This window comes from Dasypus novemcinctus, chromosome 8 (genome assembly GCF_030445035.2).
Source record: "Dasypus novemcinctus isolate mDasNov1 chromosome 8, mDasNov1.1.hap2, whole genome shotgun sequence".
NCBI lineage: Eukaryota > Metazoa > Chordata > Mammalia > Cingulata > Dasypodidae > Dasypus > Dasypus novemcinctus.
The window spans coordinates 86584897-86610702 of record NC_080680.1 but is presented as its reverse complement, the minus strand read 5'-3'; the positions used below and the strand labels follow the sequence as shown (position 1 = coordinate 86610702).

Sequence of the window (25806 nt, the reverse complement as noted above, 5' to 3'; positions counted from 1 at the left end):
TGTTTCTTTTTGTTGCATCATCTTGTTGTGTCAGCTCTCCATGTGTGCGGCGCCATTCTTGAGCTGGCTGCACTTTCTTTTGCACTGGGCGGCTCTCCTTACGGGGTACACTCCTTGCACGTGGGGCTCCCCTACGTGGGGGATACCCCTGCATGGCACAGCACTCCTTGTGTGCATCAGCACTGTGCATGGGCCAGCTCCACACAGGTCAAGGAGGCCCGAGGTTTGAACCATGGACCTCCATGTCATAGGTGGACACCCTATCCATTGGGCCAAGTCCACTTCCCTCAATGTCTTCATGATGTCATTTATGTCTTTAGCTAGATTGTCTTTCAACTCTTAAATTTGATTTTGAAATTTTGTGCATATCTTACTAATCAGATGTCTCAAATCCTGTGTGTCTTCTGGGGATCTGATATATTTCTTTTCTTGGACCATGTCTTCTATTTTCTTAGTATGGCTTGTAATTTTTTGCTGATGTTTAAGCATATGATTAGGATGTAGTTTACTCAGATGCTCAATTTTCTTCTCTTTTGTAGGGATTTAGTGGCAGGAGGCTGTGTGTTACCATTGTTCATTGATTCTTGGCTTGACCTGAATTGTTAGGATTGTCCCTGCTAGTTGCCCAAAACTGGGCTCTGGGCCCAATAATTGGTTGTAGACCCACTTCCTAGGGCTTTAGGGAGGGAGGCTATAGAGACCAGAAAAAGCCTCTTACTTATTTTTAATTTTCTCAAATGCACTTCCTTGGTCTGCCAGCAGATGGCTCCTTTGGCAGCTCTCAATTCAGTGCCTAATCCTAGTGTTTGTTGCAAAATAAACCAGATCAATGTGATAGAGCTTCCCACCTGGAGGCTAAGAGCCTTGTAATTCAAACTTTCTCAGAGACAGTCCTCCAGTCTTCTCTGGCAGTCCCCTCCCCTTTCCCGGGAATGAAACACCTCCACTTCACTGAGTCCTCAACAATCAGTCCCAGTTAGTAGAGAAGGAGATTGGGAGAGTTATATATCTTTATCCCCTTGCAGGCTCCCAAGGCAAACAATGGTGGTGTGCCACCTGTCCTGGAAGGGCTCCTGGGACACAGCAGACCAAATTTGTGAGTCAAAAGCTGAGTCACGCCTTAGGCTGTATCCCTTTCTTTCTCCTTTCATAGGGAGGTGGGTCCTCCACCTCCGGTCTAGAAGAGAGGGAGATTGCAAGGATGGGATTTCTCCAGTCCAGTGCTGTTCCCAGCCTTGAAGAGCTGGTGGGACACAACAGACCAAATTTGTGGGTCAGAAACTGAGTCAGCCTTCGTCTTTGTCCCTCTCTCCCCTTTTCTGGGTTGGTACATCCCCGGGGCCCCATTTTGTTGTAGTCACAGGCCCAGACGCCCGACAATCCTAAAGTGTCTTTAGCATGGGGAGGTGCAGGCCGCAGCAGTTGTAGATTTCAACTCACATTTCTGTCACTGCGGTTCCCCTCCTTTGTGTCTTTCTCCTCCAGATGGTGGCCAGCCTTTGCCTGATGTTCTAAACCCCAGAAAATCTTTTTCAAGGCTGTTTCAGTCTGTCCTCTAGCTAGTTTTTCACCATTTATTATTGAGTCACAGTAGGTAGTTTGTGTTTTTAGGAATTTGTCCATTTCCTCCAGGTTATCTAATTTCCTTGCATACAATTGTTACTAGCATCCTCTTATACTCCTAGTTCTGTGGGTAGTAATGTCTCCCCTCTCATTTCTGATTTTAGTTATTTGCATCCTCTTTCTTTTTTTCTTTGTCAGTCTATCTAAAAGTTTTATTTTATTGATCTCAAAGAACCAACTTTTTGTTTCAATCATTTCCTCTATTTTTTTTAAGATTTATTTTTTGAAAGATTTCTTTACTCATTTATTTCTCCCCACCCCCTCATTGTTTGCACTTGCTGTGTCTGTTCTTCTTCCTTGTTTCTTTAGGAGGCATTGGGAATCAAACCCAGGACCTCCAATGTGGGAGGGAGGTGCCTATTTGCTTGAGACACTTCTGTTCCCTGCTATGTTGTGCCTCTCATTATGTTTTTCTTCTTGTGCCTCTTGTTGCATCATCTTGTTGCATCAGCTCACCACACCTGCTCATTATGCCAGCTTGTTGTCTTCCTTAGGAGGTACTAGGAACTGAACCAGAGACCTCTTATGTGGTAGGCAGGAGCCCAATTGCTCGAGCCATATCTGATTAATTTTTATTTATTTATTTCTCCTCCCACCTCATTATTTGCACTTGCTGTATGTTCTGTGTCTGTTTGTTATGTGCTTGTCTTCTTTTTAGGTGGCACTGGTGATTGAACCTGGGATCTGAGCCATCTCTGCTCCCACTTGTTGTGTCTCTCATTGTGTTTCCTCATTGTGTCTCTTCATTGAGTCATCTTGTTGCATCAGCTCTCTGCACTAGCCCATCATATCAGCTCTCTGTCTTGCTCATCTTCTTTAGGAAGCACCAGGAACTGAACCCAGGACCTTCCATTGTGGTAGGTGGGTGCCCAACTGTTCGAGCCACATCTGCTTCCCTCTCTATTTTTTCTTATTCTCAATTTCATCTATTTCCACTCTAATCTTTGTTATTTCCTTCCTTCAACTTGCGTTGGATTTAGTTTGCTCTTCTTTTTCTGGATTTTCCTGTTGGGAGCTTAGGTCTCCACTTTGAGATCTTTCTTCTTTTTTAATGTAAGCATTTAGAGCTATACATTTCCCTCTCAACACTGCCCATGTTGCATCCTACAAATGTTGGTATGTTGTGTTTTCTGTTTCATTTGCCTCAAGACATATCCTAATTTCTATTGAGATTTCTTCTTTGACCCATTGTGTAATTTCCACATATTTGTTGATTTTCCTGTTCTCCCTCTGTTATTCATTTCTAGCTTCATTTCATTGCTGTTGGTAAAGATACATTGTATGATCATTATTTTTTAATTTATAGAGAATTCTTTTGTAACCTAATGAATGGTCTATCCTAGAACATATCCATGGTGCACTAGAAAAGTATACCCTGCTGTAGTTGGATGAAGCCTAATATGCATATCAACTAAGTCTAGTTGGTTTAAAGTATTGTGTGGTTTTTCTTCTTAAAATCAATTTTATTGATACATATTCATAAAGCATACAATCCATCCAATGTGTACAATGTGTATTTGGTATAATCACATAAGTTGTGTATTCATCACTTCACTCATTATTAGAACATTTTCTACTCCACCAATAATTCTACTACTAGTAATCACAAATGAAAAAACATACCAAAAACCCCTGTCCTTTAATAATCACCTTTCAGTCTCTCTATCCTTCCCTAGCCATACATAGGTGCTATTCTGATTCCATATTGTTCAAGCCATCTATTCCTTATTAATCTTATGCCTAGATGTCTATCCATTATTCAAAGCTGTGTATTGAAGTGTTCTACTACTACTGTAGAACCATTTATTTCTCCCTTCAAATCTGTTAAGTTACTTCATACACTTTGGGTTTCTGCTGTTAGGTGCATATTTATTTATAGTTGTTATATCTTCTTGTTGAATTAGCCCTTTTAACATTATATAGTATCCTTCTTTGGCCCTTGTATCAGTTTGACTTTAAGTCTATTTTATCTAATATTAGTATGGCCACCCCAGTTCTCTTTTGGTTACTATTTGCATGGACTTTCCCCCCATCCTTTCACTTTCAATCTCCTTGAGCCTTTGAATTTAAGGTGAGTCACTTGTAAACAGCATATAGCTAGGTCATGCTTTCATCCATATCACCAATCTCTGCCTTTTGACTGGAGAGTTTAATCCATTAACATTAAAGTAACTATTGATAATACAGGACTTTCTTCTGCCATTTTGTCTTTGTACATAATAAATCTTTTATCCCTCAATTCCTCTGTTAAGGCCTACTTTCACATATCTTATTTCATTGGAGTATACTATTTTAAGCCCCTTCTCATTTCCTTCTGTATAAATTTTTCAGATATTTTCTTTGTGGTTAACATGTGGCTTAAATTGAATATCCTAAATCTGATTTGAGATCAGCTTAACTTCAACAGCATACACAAATGCTTTTCCTATACCCTTCCATTTCCCACTTTTTTGTTGTACTTGTTACAGATTATATCTTTATACATTGTATACCCCAAACCGTAGATTTATCATTACTTTTATGCATTTGCACTTTAGAACCTCTAAGAAATAAAAAAATGAAGTTTCATACAAAAAAATAGACAATAGTACTGGTATTTATATTACCCATCTTGTTAACCTTACCAGAGGTCATTATTTCTTTATGCCACCTCAGTCCTCTACCTTCAGTCCTTTTAGTCTGAAGAACAACCTTTAGCATTTCTTGTAGGGCAAGCTAGTGGTGACAAATTCCTTCAGATTTTGTTTATCTGGGAATGTCTTAATCTCGCCCTCTTTTTTTTTTTTTTTTTTTTTTTTTTTTGCTTGTTGTTTGCTTTTGTTTTCTCAGGCAGCACCAGGAATCAAACCCAGGACTTCTGATGTGGGAGGCAGGAACTCAGCCACTCAAGTCACATATGCTTCCTCTCCCTCTTTTTTGAAAGAGTCTTGCTGAATATAAAATTCTTGGTTGGCAATTTTTTTCTTCCAGTACCATAGCTATTTCATTGCACTGCCTTCCTACTGCCATGGTTATGATTAGAAATCTTGCAGCTTTCAGGATTCTCCTCTCATCCTGGGTATTTCACAGTTTGACTATTATGAGTCTTGGTGTGGTTCTTTACAAGTTAATTCTATTTGGGGTTCATTGTACTTCTTGAATATGTATATTCAAGTCTCCCATTAAATTTGAGAATTTTTCTGCCATTATTTCTTTGAGTATTCCTTCTGCCCCTTTCTCTCTTTCTTCTCCTTTTGGGACTTCCATAATGCATACACTGATATGCTTGATGGTGTCTCACGAGTCTCTTAAGCTCTGTTCATTTTTTCTTTCTTTCATTCTTTCTGTTTCTCAACCTGAATCATTTCAATTTCTTGTCTTCAGGTTCACTGATTCTTTATCCCGTAAGCACCAATCAGCTTTTGAGCTTACAGGGAAATTTTCATTTCAGTTATTGTTGTCTTCAACTCCCAGATTTCTGTTTGGTTCCTTTTAAAAATGTCTATCTCTTTATTGAGATTCTTGCAATATTCATTCATTGTTTTCTTTTTTTTTTTAAAGATTTATTTATTTAATTCACACACACCCCTCCCCCGGTTGTCTGTTCTCTGTGTCTATTTGCTGCGTCTTGTTTCTTTGTCCGCTTCTGTTGTTGTCAGCGGCACGGGAAGTGTGGGCGGCGCCATTCCTGGGCAGGCTACACTTTCTTTCGCACTGGGCCGCTCTCCTTATGGGTGCACTCCTTGCGCGTGGGGCTCCCCTACGTGGGGGACACTCCTGTGTGGTGCGGCACTCCTTGCATGCATCAGCACTGCACATGGGCCAGCTCCACATGGGTCAAGGAGGCCCAGGGTTTGAACCACGGACCTCCGATGTGGTAGACAGATGCCCTAACCACTGGGCCAAGTCTGTTTCCCATAATTCATTGTTTTCTTGATGTCCTTTAGTTCTTTCTCTGTTTTCCTTTATCTCCTTGAGCATATTAAGGATTTTTTCCTTTTTTAAGTCTTTGTCTGGTATATCCAAAGTCTGTTGTTCTTCATTGATGGTTTCTGGATTTTTATCTTGTTCTTTTAGATGGAACACACATTTCTGTTTCTTTGTGTTGTAACCTTTTGTTGCACACTGTACATTTTAATATTTTAATGCTAACTCTAAAGAGCTCCTAAATTCTGAGCTGTTATTTCTTAAATTTGTATCAAGCTAGTGATATGGTGGAGATTTCCTTGAGTACCAGGACCCAACAAAAGCAAACCAACACACCCACAGAGAAAAATATCTTTCACTGTCTCTGAAAATTTGCTCTGCATTGGCTGAAGAGGGATTTCCTTCAGAGTTTAGCCCTCCTATCAAGATCAGCCCAAGATGAATGTAAAGCGTAGGGCTCTCACCATCTTTTCTGAGCCTGAATCTTGTCCTGGGCTTCTGCTTGCTCATGGTCTTCGGAATTCCTCCATTTATAGGAATACAAAAAACCCCTCTATTCTTATTAAATAGACCATCTTCTCCTCCCAGATGCTCTATTGTAAGACTTAAAAAAAGAAAAAAAGTAGGTAATCCCTTTCCCCAGGCAGCTTCAAATTATTTGTTCCTTATACTGCTTGAGTTATCCACAAGCTCCTTCTGGGCAAGTTCTGGGAGGGTGAGCCAGAGATGAGTTTTCTGGTTCAGTCTTTCGTGCTCTCACTTGATAAACTGGCACCAACCTGCAGGCACTCCAATATGAACATAGGGGTTACTCTGCACCTCTGGAACAGGGCCAGGGACCCAAAATGGGAGGTGCCAGGAGGCTGTGGGGGAGGGGCCACCAATGATGCCATGAACTTCTTCCACTTTTTTTTTTTAATCTAGGTACTGGGGCCAGAGATTGAACCCAGGAACTCGTATGCGGGAAGCAACCACTGAGCCACACCGGCTCCCCTGAGTTGTTTTTATTGTTTCCTAATTGATTTTGTTTTTAGGAGGCACTGGGACCAAACCCAGGGCCTCACATATGGGAAGCAGGCATTCAATGGCTTAAGCCATATATGCTTCCCTCCTACTGTTTTTAAAGCTGTGTTTTCTTGATTTGGCATTCACCCAGTTTCTCAACACTAACCTTTTTCTGGAATTTTGAGGAAGATGGCTTTATCAGTTTTTTCTAGTTGTTCAAATATCCTGTAGGGGAATGGTACCCTGTAGCATATTACACTGCCATCTTGCAACCAAGTAGCCACTGAGATTTTGAGGTTGGTTGTTATTGCAGCATAAGCTATATTTTTCTTACCAATATTCTTTAATTTTAGTGTGGATTTTAGTTGGTAGTATAAGAAGGAGGCATTTCAATGTCATCAGTAATGTTACTCCTGAATCCCAGTGTTGGACAGCTTACTTAGGTGACAGTCTCATAAACAAATTTATTCACAACCAGAGTACGTGTATTTTTGACCTCTTAGAATCTTTCCCTATCCTTTTTGAAAATCATTCTCATTTGTTTCGCATGTATTGAGAGCCAGGCATTTTTCTAGGTGTTGTGGAGAGAGCAGTGAACAAAACAAAACACTGTCTTTGTCTCACAGAGGTTTTATTCCAGTGGAAAATATAGACAATAAACAATTACACAATTAATTAAAAGCAATTGTTATTAGTGCTAAGATGGTATGTCCAGGGTATTGGCAGAACATGTAACAGTGGACACAACTAAGTCTGGGTCTCCATCGTCTTCTGAGTCCCTAGAGATAAGTAACTTGTCCAAAGCTACTCAACCAGTAAAGGAGGAGGGTTTCACAACCCTGTCTTTTGGCCTAGGCATTTTATGGTCTTTGGATCAGATCTTGGAATATGCCTTATATTTGGGCCAAAAATCTTGTTTCCACTCTTCATATTTACGGGGAAAGCCAGTGGGAATATGGATGAATCAACATACCTCAGAGATGGAAAAAATATTCAAAACACTAGTATCACTGATATTGGGTCAGTAGAACTATTCCTGTTCATGAAGGCTGATGTAATATTTTTTATTTTTTATAAGCCTGGCAAAGTTAAGACACTTAAGACACCAAAGCTGGGCAAAAATAATAATAAAGTAGATGTGTTAACATAGTTCTGTCTCACAACAGCACTTCAACAACAACAGTCAACTATGTTTTTCCTTTCTAAACAGGGTGAAACATTTTGGATGAAAGCAATAATCTTTTGGAATTTTGTCAATTTGATTTTGCCGTACTTCAGGCATTATTCCAATTTGGCATCATTCCCTTCGAAAGGAGTTTCCTAAGCTACCAAGCTTTAGAGGTCCAGGGAAAAAGACCTAACGTCTGCTGTAAAAATATCCACAGACTAGAAGTGAAGTTATTAACAAATCAACAACAGTTCTTTAATTATTGACCAGTTAACTCTCCTATTTCTTTCCAAAACCCAAAGCTCTCCTAGATTGCTGAGGCAGGGGATCATTTATTTCCCTCCTTGAGCCCATCTTTCTTCAAAACTTCAAGACAGACACAAAAGGCTTAAATGGCTCCCCATTAAGCTCCAGTTCCTTGACATCATAGGGCTTGAGAAATATTAAACATGAGGGCTATTGTGTTAATCCACAGCTGGGCACCCCAATTTGGACTTGTCACTAACATATATGTAGAAGTCTCCAAACCTCATAACCTAAAGCCCCATTACTAGGGGCTTTTGTTTTCTTATTTATAAATAAGCAAATTCACCTCAAACATTCAAATGTATTCCAGCACTAAGATTTCTTCCTTTGTTTTGAAAAATCAATACCTAGTTACTACCATGGAAAAAAAGTTGCTTAAGCATTTCGAGAAATCCTCTTGCAATATGGTTTTGATTCGGCAAGCACAGAAGCGATGAGGGCCCTATGTATTTCCTGTTCCCCCAGAGTCCCAGAGTTCATATGGGAATTTGTAAGAGGAAATCATGCTGGCTTTCCAGTGGGAGCGTCCTTCCGCAGCGGTGTCGCTAGGAACCCACAGGGAGAAATGGCGTTAACCCATCCTCGTGCAAACTGTTGCAAGAACTCGTGCAAGGACACGGTCCAGGACTCCCTGTGACATAGCACACTAACATTTTGTGATGCTGTCCCTTGCCCTCCACGCCTCACAGTATCATTTCAAAGCGTTCTATCCCAATATTCCAAGCCAATAGCCATTTCTGAACGGTTTGTTGGAGTCTGATTCGCAGTGAGCCATGACTGCTCGGCGTGCTGTTTGGGCAGAAAGCCACGTCATTCCTGAGATTCCAAAGGGCTCACAGCCGGACACCTCAGGGCGACACGCGAGTCTCAAGGGTCTGTCAGGACATCATCGCTGCCCCGGTATCAAATCGCTTCCGTGAAGAGCCGGATCGTGATCAGCCCCTGAGGATCCAACTGCGGCTTCGCGCGGGAGTCCTGCCTCTCAGGTCCAACGCCCGGTCCCCAGCTTCCGTCCAGATTGCGGTCACGTGCCTTGGGCCCGCCCCTCAAACACGGCTCCTCTCGCGTCGAGCGTCCCTTCTTCCCTTCCGCCGGAAGTAGGGCGACTTTCCCTTTCCGGCTACGGGTCCCCAAACGGAGCGGGAGGCCGGGCGGGGGAGCCGAGAGGCGGCGGAGGCGGCGGGGTCGGTAATGGCGGAGCTGGTGCAGGGGCAAAACGCTCCAGTGGGAATGAAGGCCGAGGGTTTCGTGGATGCCTTGCACCGGGTCCGGCAGGTACGGGCGCTCCCGGCTGGCGGGAGCACGAGAGGCCGAGGCGGGGCCGGGCGGGGAGGAGGGGGTCGAGCCTGGGGGCGGGAGGCAGACTGGGCCGACGCCTCAGCTGGGCCGGGCAGTTCCTGGGGCGCTTGCAGCCGGTGGGAGTCGGGGAATGTGGCACTACGGCGAGGCCCAGGCCCAGGTTGTCGGGCTCATCTCCCAGGTGCCTGAAGCAGCTGAGACAAGGTCTGCGCTGGGCTCCTCGCACCCTTCGCATTCCTGCTCCTGTGCTGCACCGGCTGGACAGCCAGCTTGGGGCTCTAAGGTTCGTGAGGGGAAGGGGCCAGGGAGCTTCCGGAGATCTTGAATGTAAGCAAAAGGTAGCGGTCCCATGCCTAAGAGCTTCCTAAAACTTGGAAAGCATCGTCTTTGATTTTTAGTGTTTCGAGGGTGGGGTGGAAGGAATTTAAGGGTATTTTACTTTTGAGGGGCCTTCTTGGAGGGGGAGAGAGGAGAAAGTATTAAATTGGTGTAGGCCCTCCCCAAGAGGTAGGAAAGATGTATTGCTATAGTTTTCCCTCTACATGAGGAAAATGTAAGCGATTGGACTCATTCCAACCGTGTAACTCTACCATCTGACAATTTCATGCATTTTGTCAGAGTTAAACTGATTTTAACAGGTTGCAAGATTCTCTGGAGAATGAAAATGGGACCTGCCAAAAATTCTCTTTGGCTTCTGTCATAGTGTTTAGAATAGTACTTGAAACAGAACTTGTCTTTATGTTACATGTGTAAAACTTACTTACAAATTAGTCTTAATACTTAAACGTCCTCTGCTGAGTCTCATATTCATTACCTCTTCCTATTTAATTGTAGGTGCACTAACTGATACTTTAAAAAGTTGGGCTGTAACTAATTACTGCTTGGCTCCCAACGGAAGGCCGCAGGACTCATTGTATTAGAAGAAGGTCTACACTCGGGCACTTGAAGATATGGTCTTTACATCTCTTTCCAGTATTCCAGGGGCAGGAACCTTATCTGTTTCCCAGACATTGACTTTTCATTTTAATACTGATGCTCCTATAGACATCATATTGGATCCCAGAACTTTCCAAGCTTGTGGTTCCACCTAAAATCTAATCTGATGCTTTGTGCTTTGTTACTTACTACGTAGGTGCCGTCCGGCACAGTAATGAGTATCCATCTTAATTAGTCTACAGAGCCAACCAGTGGCTATAATGGATGAACATGCCATCCAGCTCCCCTTCTACCACTCTCTGCTTGCCGGCGCATTGCAGTGCTCTCCTCTACAGTACAGGGTCCTGAACCTTGTTTCTCCTCTGGCTACTAATAGGTAATGGCATTTGCTTTGTGCTCGTGTGTGACAATCACTTTTTTGGCCTTCTGTGTCCAGGAAGAATTATAGTCACTACCCTAAAGAAAAAGCTCAGATCCTCAATTTGCAGAAAGCCTATAGTTGAACATAAAATGAATTTTGAACCATTGCAAAGACTTTCAGTTTCTCTTGAGCCTGGGGTTGAATTCGTATTCTTGAACAACCTGCTCAAGAGGCAGGGAGACCCTCTGTTAAATGCTGACATAATGTGGATTTTGAAGCAGTGGTGTTTACTACCAGCGGTGAAAACTTCATTGGAAATGTAACCAACTCTGAAATGCACCACTGACTGGAGCAATAATAAACCCAATGGAGGCAGTACTGTGAGTGTATTACTTTTCAATTTTAACAGCTGGAGGTTAATATTGTCTCCAAGAATTTGATGGCCTTTAAAACTAATAAAAAAGCAACTTTGTGGGTAATTTTAGGTTTATTTTATAGATTTGCATCAGCCAAGAATGGAATGTTCAAGTCTATAATATTGTATGCTTATAGTAGAGTTTAACTCAAAGGATCTCATTATTTGGGCATCTGGATGGTGATGGTTCTACTTCTCTGTTGTATGTATATAGTATGTTTTGTAGATGTGATCCCCTCCTTGCCTACTGTAAAAGTAGGAATAAAAGTGTATTTCTTTATTTAAAATGATTGCAAAGCCTTGTTCCCCTAAGTGCCTAATTACACACTAGGGACTTCATCTGCAAGGCCTTCAGAAACTTGGCATAGAGCAGTAAGCTGTCTTATACTCACCTATCTAGTAAAGCATAGTAAGAGTCTGAGTTGACCCTGCTGGGATTTGAATCTGTAGTTTAAGTTTGGTATGCAGATTCCAACACCCAGACCACTAAGCTTCCCTTCTGGCATCTTGAAGCCCACTCATGTTATCCTTTGCATTCTTCCAACAAGGTGAACCAGTTGTTGCTGTTAGTTCACTCTGAGCATGGTATTCTTAGATTGAAAGGGAATCTCTGAAGATGTCATATAAAGTAAAAGTTCCCCTAACAACGTGAAATTCCATTGCACTATTTAGGTTTGACCCAGGCAGGTGATTTACATATATTCTGTAGAGAAGTATACAAGTGTAGAATTGTGAACTGATTAGTCCTGTTAGTGAAGATTTAAAACTGCTGGGTATTAAAGAACATTATGTCCAGCTCTTCCAAGTTATAGGTTGGTTAGCAAAAATAAAGTATTTCTTCAACTAGTTACTCAGCTTGTTGAAGGACTCAAACCCAGAGTCACTCAATCTATTCCATGGCCACATACTGCACCTCTACCCTGACCATCTGTCTAGATTACCAGGGGACCACAAGGAAATTATGAATGAGTAGAGATGCAAATTTGTTTTGTTTAGTTTTTTTTAAATGTTGCCATAAGAATCCACTGCTGGTGGTTTAGTAGCATCCATTATCAAGGGCGAACAAATCACATGTTAACAGGATAGCCTAAGACTATGGTATATTATAGATTCCCAGCAACCTTCCATGAGCTGGACCAACTGCCTGCTGGTCTTTGCCTAAATAGAACTTCTCTTGCCAAACGACTACTGCCTTTTATGACTTTAAGATCCTATTTTGATCCAGGTGCAATCAAGCCTTCTGCATTGCAAAACTCCAGAGAGTTCTAATCACAAAGAATGCAGTGTAAATGATACGTCGTAGAATTGGGCATCATGGTGGCCCTGCACTTAGATGATTGTGACTGAGATTGTTTGCTATTGTATAATCAGTAGAAAGTAACCTTTTGAGAGATTATTAGGCCTGGAACCTATTCTTTACTGGCATCTTTTTGTAATTGTTGATTGATGTGGGCCTCAGGAGTTCCACTGTCCTACAGACTCCTAATGCCTTTGTTTCGTATTTTGAACCTGAGCAGTAGATGTTTTGGGGTGTGTGCTATATACTCTGGGCAGATTTGTGACTTCAGTGCATTTTTACCCAGGCACTAAATTTCCTTTAAGAGAACATTGTACATCTACCATTAAAAGAAAAAGCCTTCATTCATTGGTTATTGGATATTCTTTGAGAGATTATGCCTTTGCCAGTTTAATATATGATGTTTCTGACTTATGGCAAAAGGGCAAGTGTGCAAAATGTGCAAGTTTTAAGTTGCTCTTCACCGAGGACTATGTTGTACTTGCCCAGTGGTTGACAATCGCAAGATAGCATTTCATGAGGGATTGCGCCAACATGCACAATTATTTTAGTTTCTCCTTTGCTTGAAGAAAAATATTGTCTGCAGGAAGTTCATGGGCTTCCCTTTGCTTTGCTTTGATGGGACCCAGTAGAGTCTCCTACAAAGAATGAGTCTCAGTAAAGGGTTTTGGTGATGTCAGTGTGCCTATCTGGGTAACTACATGTTAAGGGGGAAGTACTGAGTTTCATACCTGATATTGTGGAATATATAGTAAATGAACAATACATTCTACTGTATGCCTGCAAGACTTTTCTCATTTTCAACTGAGACTGCTTTCCTTGTTTTTAAATCTGATGGCTGATATGTATCATCAAACTTTGGTTTCTTAAGTCTTCTTTTGTAGATACAAATTTGCCTAGACAAGAGTTCTTAAACTGGTGGCCTGTGGGCTGGAGAAGGTACATAGTGGGCCTGCAGGCATGCTTTGTTCGACCCATACAAGTTAACACTTGGAGACGAGAGTGATTTCACATAAACATTGAGATTTCCAGCTTCTCTAGGTAAAAATCTGGCTATGCTGCTCTCATATTCTGCCTGGCATTAAGCAGCCAGAAGTAAGCAGCAGCTGCCCCTTTGCACAAAGCATTGATTCTGGTTTGCCTTCATTCTCACCACCTGGCTATTTGTTTGCCCGTTGGCATGCCTAGTTGATAGCTTTTTCCCAAATCTTTATCCATACTGTAAGCCTATCATCTCCAGTTTTTGTTTGAAGATTTTTAATGGAAAGAACTCTGGATGGAGAGTTAGGAAATCTAAGTCTCTTGCAAATAGCTGCACGACCTTGGGAAATGTTGGCCTTTCCCAACATTTGATCCATAAGCTGTTAGTAAATCTTCCATGGAAAAGGATCATGAGCAAATAAGTTTGGAGAATGCAGGCTTAAAGTTGAATTGGCTTTCTTACTTCAGGACTTCTCAAAATCTTTAATATGCTTATGTACATCAACTACAACAAGGGTGTAAGGTGTGTATTATAAGTATCCTGAAGTTATGCCACTTTACCCTCTTCATGAAACCAAATCGTATTATGTAGCTTGAACTTCAGGAAATGTTGAGCTGTGTAGTTTCAATGGTCCTTTCAAGTCTGTGAACATTCAGATTGTTCATCTAATTGGATCTGAAAAAAAAATTTTTTTTGACCATTTTCTTTTGATTCTTTTGCTTTCTAATATGTTACATTGTGTGTCTGTTCAAACTCCCACCCCTCAGCTTTTCTGTGCAGTCCCTTTACTCTACAGCTTTATCTTAGAATCATCATTCAGAGTTTTGTATTCAGAGTTTTGTTATAAAGACACTTGGAAAAGAGTAGCCAATATTTCTTTTGGAGGCATCAACTACAGTTTTATTCTAATGCCAGATGGTAACAAATCACTTGCAATGGAAATAATGTTATGATTCCGTTTACCTACATTATTTGAGGATCTGCTGAGTCTAAGGCCTTTTGCTGGGTGCTTGGCCCAGTGCAAAGACAAATAAGATAAGTTTGCAGCTGGTTTTATATGAGCCAAAGGGAGATAGAACAATTTTTTCAGAGGCACACAAAGAGTTAATCTGTGGGGTAGTTTAGGGACCCAAGTCTTCTTGATTTCTAAGCAGTTAGTTTAGTAGTTTTGAGGTCCATCTCAGTGAGACAGCCTCTTATCTTCACTGCAACAGAATCTTCGAAACAATCATTGACAGGGTGCTATAGAAATTAGATGGAATCTAGGGAAGAAAACTAATGGACATGTCACCTGTAGGGCCTCTGGTGTGGGGAATCTCAGCTAGAACGGTATTTCAGCTTCAAGCCACAGCTGATCATCTTCACGTTTTTCCTACAGATGGACTGTTCCATTTCCATTTTATTTTTTTTTTCTTCCTCTCCCCCTACCTCCTGCTGTTTTGCTGTCTGTATCCATTCACTCTGTGATCTTCTGTATCTGTTTCTCTTTTTGTCTTCACTTCTCATCTTTCTCCTCTAGGATTCACCAGGATTCGATCCTGGGGACCTCGGATGTGGAAAGAGGTTCCCTGTCAATTGTACCACCGCAGTTCCTGGTCTTTGCTGTGCTTCACCTTGACTCTCCCCTTCATCTCTCTTTTGTTGCGTCATCATCTTGCTGCATGACTCACTTGCCTGGGCACTGGCTGACTGTGTGGACACTTGGCTCACTGCGTGGGCACTGGGCTCATCATGCAGGCACTGGCTCACCGCTCAGGCATGCTTTCTCTTCTTCTTTTTCACCAGGAGGCCAAAGGGATCGAACCAGGTCCTCCCATATGGTAGGTGGAGGCCTTATCACTTGAGCAACATCTGCTTCCCAGCCACTTTATATTTAATGAGCACCTTCTGTGTGCCAAGCACTTTGCTATGTTTTGGGGAAATTCTTTAAACTTTTTGGGACATGGACCTTTTGAGAGTCTTGAAAACTCTGAACTTCACCCAAGAAATATTTCAGTAATTTTGTATGTAATTCCAGTAAATTCATGAATTTCTCTAAAGCTCAACCCTAGATCTCCCAGTTAAGGAATATTTGTCCTGAAGGTACCAAGATGATTGATACAGGACTACTTTTCAAAGAGATCCCTGTAGTAGGGAGATAATATAACAAAAAACTACCTTAGGTGAGTGCTATTTAGAGTAGTTTATAAAGTGCTTTGCAAACATAGGTATAGACATATTTAGTTCTGCCTAGGTGTGGGTAGGATGCGGTTATCAGGAAAGGCCACTGAGAAGAGCTGACATCTTCTTTGAGTGTCATACAAGAATTCCTTGTTTTGGTAAATGCCAGTAAATAGGGCAGGATCAGACAGGCCCCATCGCTGATGACAACAATAGTAACCATTCATTGAGCCCATATTGTTCTGAGTGCTGGGCAAGCACTCGTATGTGTTCCCTCATTTTGATGGTCACAAAATCCCCAGGGGATAGGGTAATAAAGTGGTTAAGGGGGTTACCAGCTTTGGATTCAGACTGCATGAGTTCAAGTTCTGGGTCTGTTCCTTGCTAAGTTGGTGACTTTGGGTAAGTGACTTCTTTAAACCTCAGTTTCCTCATCTGTAAAATGGAAATAGTTGATAGCAATCGTTTTTCAAATAATAGCTACTATTAGAAGTTAGAAAATTACTCTTAAGGTTGGGGTAGTGACTGAAGGGAGCATCAGACAGACTTCTTTGGGTGCTAGTAATCTGTTTCTTGATGTGGGTGTTAGTTACACAGGTATGTTTAGCATGTGAAAATTTATCAAGCTATAAACTTAATGATCCATGCACTTTTCTGTCCTCTTATACTTCAGTAAAAGGTTTAAAAAGTAGCATGCATTTCTCTCTCCTTTTTATGTTCCCAGCATTGTCTAGGTATTTTACATTTTTCCCTCATTTATTCCCATGGATACCGTTCCAAGCATATTGGCTCTAAATCCCACAGGAATGAGAATTGTAGCTCCTTCATGAAGTCATTGTGAATGCTAAATGAGGGCACTATCAGATACTTAGTAAGTGTGCAACAAGTTTTAAAACTTGTTGCAACAAGTATATAAGTATATAAAAGTATATAAAACTACTATCTTTATTGTAACATAGGATGTAAAACTAGGACTTTCCCCATGTACTGTGACTCCAGAGCCTGACCCTTTGGACTTGCTCTTAGCCACTGGGATCTACCCTGGCCTTACATTACTTTCTCCTGTGGGGACCAGAGACTGTTTCAGTCCAACCCATCTATTTTGAAGGACCCAGGCCATGCCAATCTGGGTGACTGTGAAACAGAGTTTCAAGGAAGCAAGTTGGGTTCCTTCTCCCTAGGTGGTGGTACGAACTTTCACCTTGGCAAAGCTGAATCCATGAGATATGTCAATAGCTAAATTTAGTAGTTCAGACATAGTTTGTGGATGACTTCTTGGCATTCAAGTGGTTTTGCCTATTTCTATGTAGTGTAAAGCTCCTGTAAGTATGAACTTGTAGAAATATTCACAGCTTCCTATTTTAATAATAATGTGCACTACTATGATTATGAAACCTGTCATCAAAGAATTCTAGTCCTGAAAATCAGCACTGGGATTAACATTTTCCAACTTCAGTGATTTGTATACCACCTTTATGGTTTTGCCATATCAATGAACCCTCAGTATATGATTTACTTAATATTTTAAAATCAATTTTTAGAATTTGGGTTTATTTAAAACTTTCCTAAAAAGGAAATTAAATCACTGTTGTAAATGGAAAATGTTACAAAGAGGATAACTATAAGAACAAAAATTAGAACTTAAAAACGTTCATCCATACACCTCCCAGAATCACTTTATATACTCCTTTGGAAAACACTAATTTAGTTTGCCCCCACATTTTGCTGGTGTGGACACCAGGGAGCAGGGCTGTTGAAGGTCTTGTTACAAGGTCACCCAGTGGAAGAACTGGCCGGAAAACCAGAACTCTTGACTGATGACTCCTAGTTCAGTGCTCCTCTTTCCTGCATTTCTACTTATTATTGCCAGTGAAGGCACTAAATCAATGTCTGTGACGTTGATTTATTTTTCATTTATCATTGCTTAAAATAGCACAGGTAGTATGGTAATTCATCTTCTTCTCCCCTTCTCTGTTCAAAAAAAAAGGGCAAAAAGTTATTCATGGCAGAAATCAGTAGCAGAGTCCCCTCAAGGTCTTGCATTCAGATAAGGACTGGAGTGACCTTGCTTTTGTTGGAAAATCCTGACTACAGTGACTCATCTCTGGCCTACACCATTATTAACTGAGGACCCTAGCTTACTTCGTTCAAGCCAGCTACTGTTTAGAATTACCATTTATGATGTGAGGAATTGTTTGAGCTCTGTGCACTGGAAATCATTAGATTTTAAGTCCTAGGGAATTGAAATATGTTTAAGAAGGTATTAGGTAGAAGAAAGGGAGGTAGCTTAGTGTGGTGGTTAAGAGCACAGATTCTGGAGTCAGGCTGACCTAGGTTTAAGTACTGTTTCTGCCACTTAGAAGATGTGTGACTTTGGGCACGTCTCTCAGCTTCAGTTTTCTTTGTCTTAAAGCAGAAATAATCCTACTTTCTAGAGAATCATCATGAAGATAAATAGCATGTTGAAAAGTACCATTAGCATGCCTAGCACATACTAAACATTCACTAAATTTTAACTCTCATTTTATTAATGTTTAAATAACTTCTTAGAAAAAGATATTTGTATAAATAAAGGAATATTATTTCTTTACAGTATATAATATTTGGAAGTTAAAATATATAAATGTAAATTACTTTGTATATTGTAATTTTAAATTCATGTCTCATATTTGTTTGGCTTAGTATAAAGCTGGTGCTGTGCTGATGATCACTTTTCAGGAATTATCTCAATCATCCAACAACCCATTTTACAGCGGGGAGACTGAAGCTTACAGGATAATTTGCCCACAGCAAGTGTCAGAGCCAGAATGCAAATGCAGTCTATCTGACTTCAGAGCTATACTTTTAGCCGTTATTCTCTACTGCTTTTTTCTGAGTGGAAATTTCCCAAATTATAGACAACTGAGATAAGCATGGATGAACAAATCTGAAAACTTCAGTCACATTTTAGGATGCTTCTTTATTTAATCAGAATTAGGAACAGGAATCTATTATAACACTTCTAGCATACATATGGGCTTTGGAAAAAAAAGATATTCCAGCAGTATAAAACACATACTATATAAATTATAGGAAAGACCAAGGACTCAGCAATAACATTTTTCCCACTATAGGAAAAAGGGAAAAGATCTGGAAGATAAGAGGCATCATCAGAAGGAAATAAGCAGAGTCCCTAATGTGTAGAGCTTATGTTGGGGAGCCTGTCTCTAGGGTGATTTGATACACACCCTGTTGAGAAACCCCACTGATCATCAGAAGCCCCTGTACCTCTTTCTTTTGTGGTTTAGGATCATCTTCACTGCCTGTTGGAAACGTTTTGAGCGGTCTTTAGAAAACAGCTGGACCAATAATCTTGCAAACCCTGACACGAGTCTTTCACTGCCCAGTTTATTGTTGTGGAAGAAAAAAATCTCCATTAGGCACAAGCCACTTCAGTGGTCTCACCCTTTAAATCTACCTGCCTTTTCTTCTGAGTCCTTAAAGGTAGTTGTTTGCATCTTAAGTGTATTAGCCAGTGCTTATCCAAAACAAACTTAGAGAACAAGATTGTCAGGCAGTGGCAGAATGCTGTTAGGCAAAATTTATACAGTATTTTGTTTTAGAGCAAATGACTGCTTGCCCTGAGACTTAGAGATAGGAAATGGGATTTATATCAGCCTTGTATCTTAATATTTTAATTATTATTTACCTTCTCTTTTTTGTCCAGGCTACCATCTTCTCTAGTTTAGACTGGGACCAGCAAACTTTTTCTTAAAAGGGACAGACAGTAAGTGTTATATAGAGGTCTCAGTCACAAATCCATAACTGTGCCCTCTTAACATGAAGGTACAAACAAATGGTCATGGCTGTGTTCCAAAAACAAATGGTTCTCCAACTGTAGTTTCCTAAACCCTGGCCTACACTATCAGTATCTCCTAACGTTCTCCTACTCTTTTCTTTTCACAATCCGTTTTCTTCATAGCAGCCAGGGGGATGTTTTTAAAAATGTAAATCAGCATGTTATTTCCCTCATTACAACTTTCTAGCAACTTCCTATCACCCTGCCTATAAAACCCAGGCCCCTTACCCAGAACTTATAAGGCCCTGTAACTGGCCCTTACACACCTTTTGGGACATATCTGATTCCTTCTAGTCTAGCAACGTTAACTTCCTTTTTTCCAAGCTCAAACCTACCACTCCTGCCCCTGCCTCAAGGTCTTTGTGTCTCCCTATGCCTGGAACACTCTTCTCTCAGAATTTTGTATAGCCAACTCCTCACCATGTAGACCTTAGATCGTTTGTCAGCTCCTCAGAGACTTTCCTTCACTACCCTATTTAAAGACTGTCTGTATGTCATCATCATGTCTTATTGTCATTGTGCTTATCACCAGCTGAAATACACATTTATTGATTAACTTGTTTGCTTTGTGACTCCTCACCAAATGTTAAGGTCCAGGAGAGTAAGGGTCTTGTTCTTGATTACTGCAGTTGTCCCATGGTCTAGAACAGTGCCTAGCACATAAGTAGGCAGTCAACATTTGTTGGGCAAATTGCCTTGTTTGACAATTCTTATATATGTGTAGTGCTTTCTACAAAGGTCTTTTTCATTCAGAGCATCATGTTTTCAAAAACTATAAAGCAAGTGTTATTATACCCCCTGGGATCTTCTGCAAAGGAGAAAGAGACTTGTCCAACATCACAAAACTAGTAAGTGGAAGGGATAAGACTTGACCCCAGGATGCCTGACATTTAAATCTTATGTTCCTTTTTCAGTATCATAATTGTTCTTATTTGTTTAAAGTAGCCTACCTTTATTTGGTCCCAAAAGGTCTCAGACTTCTGGGCACATTTGGACTAGCTCAGAACTACCACTAAAGATTTTGCTTTATGGGACTAGCTGCCCCTTAATCCAACACTGCTTGTTAGACTCATCTAAGGGACTAACATCAAGAAGAGTTGCTATAGGGAAGCGGATATGGCTCAACTGATAGAACATCTGTCTACCATATGGAGGTCCAGGGTTCAAACCCAGGGCCTCCTGACCCATGTGGTAAGCTGGCCCATTAAAGTGCTGCCGTGCAAGGAGTGCCATGCCAATTAGGGGTGCCCCACGCTCAAGGTGTGCGGACCACAAGGAGAGCGCCCGCGTGAAAAAAGCACAGCCCTCCCAGGAGTGGCACCGCACACACGGAGAGCTGACACAGCGAGATAATGCAACAAAAAAGAGACGCAGATTCCCAGTGCTGCCTGATAATGCAAGCGGACACAGAAGAACACAGTGGATGGACAGAGAGAGCAGACAATGAGGGGGATGGGGAGAGAAATAAATAAAATAAATCTTTAAAAAAAAAAGGAGTTGCTATAAATATTCCTTTGGTTAAATGAAAGAGTTCATTTATTATGAAAACTACATTTCATTTTCTAATGAGAAGAAAATAGATTAAGTTCTTTTAAATTCACATACATAGCGTTTGTTTCTGGGAGAATTTTTAATAGCTATGTTCTTCCTGTTCTTTAACTGATAAGTATTAAAAGTTGAAGAAGCTCTCAGAGGTTACCTAACTTTTTTCCTGTGCAGGAATCCTGAAATAGTCGGGACAGATGGCATCTCCCTGCTGTTTGGACACTTCCAATGAAGAACAGCTTTTTGTTTATATTTGTATAGAATGTATCATTAGTTTATAGATATTAAAGTTAATAGAATTAATATATTACTGAAGCGTTATCACATTTGAGCAAAACAAAACCTTTTAAATATTCTTAGGGAATTTCTTCAGAGAACACCATGATAAAACCTTTTGATCAGAGTTCTCTTCACACTGTTGGCCTGCTTTTTTCCTTAATATGCAGCATTCCTATATTTTAAATAATGGCTTAATTTGCTTGTAGAAGGCAAGTTTTTTAAAGTATTTTATTCCTAAAGACACATTATTATTAACTCCAAAAGAAAATGAAGTTTCCTATCATGACATTACCCCCCCTTAATCTAGGTTAGGGGGAGAAATGGGATGAGGGCCTTTTAAAGAGGACTTTTCTTTCTTCCTCGAATAGAGCCATGATTTGTTCCTGATTTTTAAAATCTGATTCTCTCTGTAGATTGCTGCTAAAATTGATTCAATTCCTCACTTGAATAATTCCACACCTCTAGTGGACCCCTCAGTGTATGGATATGGAGTGCAAAAACGTCCCTTGGATGATGGCGGTAAGTTGCTGTAAATTATCTTTGTCCTTTGGATAGTAGTGAACTTGCCAGTTAAGTTTAAATCTGTGTCAGCCATTTCCTTAATGGCTTTCTCAAACTTCACACTTATAAGAGAAATGGTTGAGAGAAAGTATTTAGGATGATTTTTCTCAGCAGTTCTCCTGCATTCCAGTTCCTATTTGCCTTGATAAAACAGAAATCTTTTCACTTGGTCTCTAACGTAAAGATTTGGCCCCTCAGTATTAGCTTTGAAGTAATTTGACAGATTCAATAGTTTTGTTTGATTTCACCTTCTATTCTTTCAGTGCATGTATTAAACTCCAAAGAAAAGCTGAGATTTGGAGCATAGCTCTGAGGAAGCTGTGACTACATCCTGACCTTAAAGAAAGGAAAGGGGGATAGTGAACTATCTATAGTCCATCTGCTGGGTTTTTTCATCATTCCCATTTATGTCAGTTTCCCTGGAAGTTTCCATTTTCTTTCATTCATTCATTCTTTTTTTGGTTGGTTTATATACCTACCCCATCCCAAAATAGAATTGAGACCTCTTGAAAGTGCCTGTTACCAGCCTCCTTTGGCAAAGAATATTAGATGTGTATCCGAAGAGGGCTTAGAATTCTTTTATCATGCTTTGTCTCCTGCAAAGTGTGACATAAAAGGGAATCTGAAATATACTAGATTACACTTGCACATGCACATAGTCAAGTGGGCAGATATCTTCTCTGTCATTCTTCATATGCACCCAAACATGTATTATGTATGTATGTATGTATGAATATAAATATTTATGCCATACATGATTACGTGAAAATAAAGTGCAGAACAGTAGGTATAATATGATTTCCTTTTCCCAAAAAAAGTACATCTTCCCATATACGTATAGAAAAGTATAATTTTGATTTGTCTATGATAGTCAGGTCTCTTTGGGAATTCAAAAAGAGGAGAGCCCCGTTGTTTATAGGTGTGGGACCCATCTTGGAATAATTATGTCTAGACTTTCACTATGAAGTTTGGTATGGTTTTTTTTTTTTGAGGTATCGGGGGTGGGGATTGAATCCCAGACCTCATAACTAGGGAGCCAGCGCTGAATTACTGAGCCACATCTGCTCCCCTGAGTTGTGTTTTTTGTTTGTTTACATTTTGGTTTTTGTTTTTAGGAGGCACAGGTAACTGAATCTGGGAGCTCCTGTGTGGAAAGCGGGCATTCAACTGTTGAGCCACATCTGCTCCCCCACTTTGTAGATTTTAAGGCAACAGCACTTCTTGTCTATTTGAAAAAACATTTCTAGATCACACACAGAAAATCCACCATAGGGCCATTGGAACTAAGGTGATAATTTAAACTACTCTCCAAAATGGTACCCTTTGATCTTCTTATATTTGACCAGCCAAATACATGCAGATTACATTTTTGCCTTAGTGAAAAGCTGTAATGTAAAGTAACCTTTTTACCTTTTCAGGGTAATCATGCTTTGTTTCTTCTTATGGGGCATCAATATAAAAATAAAAATAAGTTGTCTGTCTCTTGAGCATATATCTTGTTAATGGAAATATATTTCTGGCCCTCTGTTTCCAGAAATCCAGATGAATACATTTCACAACTCTTGGTTTTGATTTCATTCATTGTATAGTTGAATTGTTAAAACTTGTGCATACATTGAGTGGGTAGTCCTTTGCATAACGGTCTCCCAGCATATTTGCAATGAAACCCTCTGGCATTTTGCAGACTTCTCTCCCATTAGTCCTTTGTATATCCATTTGAAGGAAATTAGTAAAAGGCTTTGACTTTATTGATAAAGACAACTGGGAAACAGATGGAGACAACTGACTTGGCTAGGATCACACAGTATAGTTGCCAATAAATCTAGAATCCCACTCGGAAATAACTGAAACTCCAGTTTATTATAATACTGTGTGTATTTTTACCTTTTTTTTTTTTTTTTCATTATTTTTAAAGGAACTTTAGCGTACATTAAAGTTACACCGAAAATATAGAAGATTCCGTTATTTCCCACCCCTACCCCTCCCACATTTTCTTCCATTAACAACATCTTTCATTAGTGTGGTTTGTTTGTTACAATTGAGGAACCACATATTGAAGCAGTCCTACTAAGCATGGTCTATAGTTTATATTATGATTATGATGGTACATGCTGCACTGCACAATTTTATAGTTTTGACAAAATAAAAGGCTTGTATCCATCATTGCAGTATCACACAGAACAATTCCAGTGTCCCAGAAATGCTCTGTGTTATACCTATTCTTTCCTCTCCCTTCCCTCAGAACCTCTGGTGATCACTGTCTTTAAATCAATGTTACAAGTTCTTCCATTAGTAGAATAATGTCTACTTTAGCCCATAGTTGCACTCCCCCTTTTATATTTGTTTATTCCTTAATCTTGAGGATTTGGGGGTGGTGATACCCCCTCTGCTTCCCTTTGAGAGGGTTTAGATTCTATGGGGCAGATGGATGAAACTGTCTTGCTTGCAGTTTTAGATACTCTCTTATTTTGGGATGGACGTTGTTGTCATCATCCTTTTGTTAGTTGGCCTGGTTGAGTCTGGTGAATGGTAGAGTAGATGTTGCAACTCTGCTGAGAGTCAGGGCTCAACCAGCATATGAACAGCTGGAAGATTTCTATCTCTGAGACATTTATTTAATGGGTATAGTGCTAATTATAGGTTCAAATAAATGGGGCAGAAGAACCATGTGTAGGAAAATTATAAATTAGTCTAACTCTGATGCATTGAGCAGATGGGTTATCACGAGGTAAGGCCCTCCAGTGGGGTTGCCTGCCCTGCTAATAGTGTTTAGATGTCTCCAGAGCCCTCAGGAGCACCCTTTCTTGAGGCTTTGTTTACTGTGGTAGTCAGTGAGATCCTCCTGAGACATATATAAGGGTTACCTCTGGAATCACTTCCCCACTCACTTTGAAATCTCTTAGCCATAAAACTCATTTGTATTGAATGTTTCCCCGTTTTGGTCTAGGTCTTTTTCGAAATGCATCACTAGTTGGCGCTTTTACTTCTTTTTTGAAAACCATAATATTTTGCATGTCTGCCTTTGGGGGACTAAGTCCTTGGAAACAGAAAATGAACATATTTCTCCTAAATATTAAGTCTGCTTATAGTAGCAAAGAATTGAGAAAGAACCTTTATGTATCATAACTGATCACCTGTCATCAAGGATGTCTTACATAACAATAGATTGTATTTGAAAAACAAGAAATTTCCTTCAGACTTTTTATATTCTGCATTTCAGTTTGATAAAATTAATCCTCTCTTCTGTTGAGGACTGTTGAAATAACAGAATTATTCATATTGTCTATTTTTCTTCAAATTGGTCTCCACATTTAGTATTTGAGGTTTTCAGTTGTACTTACTGAGAAGCCTAAGAGTTTGAGGCCTGCCACAACCTCCTTCTGCCAGTTGTTTTCTGATGGTGATAAGGTCCCTGGGCTAGTTCTGTTCTCTTGAATAAGTATGTGAATAAATAGTCCTGTCAAGGAAATCGATGTTTGTGTTTATCTGACAGCTTTCTAAGAGTCACAGTCTTGCTCTTTATGTAATAAAAACTTAGAAAAGCAGAGGCAGAAAAACAAGCAAGGTTCTAGCATGTTTTTCTCAGCAGTGAAGATTTACAAAGGCTTTGCAGTCAGACGAGGGTTTTTTTTATTTGTTTAGTTTGTCTTGGGTTTTGTGTTTGTTTTGTGTGTATGTTTTGTTTTGTTTTTTGTTTTTTTACAGAAGTTCACTGGATTGTTTCTTTAGCAACATGAACTTTATAACTATAGTGCAAATCAGTGTTCTTTAACTTTTTGAACGTTAAAGTTTAGTTGATTAGAACATTTTGGAGGCATTATTTGGATGTATTAAAAAATACTTCAACCCTTAAGCCAATTAGAAGAACCTTAACATAAGGTTTATTCCGGACATTGGGATTTGCAAATCAGTGTATGAACTGAAGGATTAAAAAGTGTGCCAAGCAGTGAAACAAGGAAAAAGACGTGTTCTGGTATAGAAGGGAATTTTGCTAGTAGTTCCAGGGAATGGCAGTTTTAAGAGCTGTATGTTAGATTCTCAGTTCATGAGCCTGATTTGGAACACAGCAAGAGGAATTTAGAGATCAGCTTTCAAACCCTGTATTGGTGCCCTTATCTGGGAAGA

General features: G+C 40.1%; 1 protein-coding gene across 8 annotated transcripts in view; it reads left to right on the top strand.

The window, feature by feature from the left end:
- Positions 1-9114: 9114 nt before the first annotated feature.
- FUBP3 (far upstream element binding protein 3) overlaps positions 9115-25806 on the top strand; it is a 54851-nt gene continuing 38159 nt past the window's right edge. For 2 of the 8 annotated variants that reach the window (XM_071216929.1, XM_071216927.1), the window contains exons 1-3: positions 9131-9283; positions 10142-10984; positions 21534-21639. Coding sequence is in view for 4 of the 8 variants with exons in the window: in XM_058302215.1 (XP_058158198.1) it covers positions 9200-9283; positions 21534-21639 (190 nt within the window). In the remaining 4 variants the exon portion in view is untranslated. Of the gene's footprint in view, positions 9284-10141; positions 10985-21533; positions 21640-25806 lie in introns of all 8 variants that reach the window. The other 6 variants (XM_058302215.1, XM_058302216.1, XM_071216928.1 and 3 more) reach the window with 5 other exon arrangements.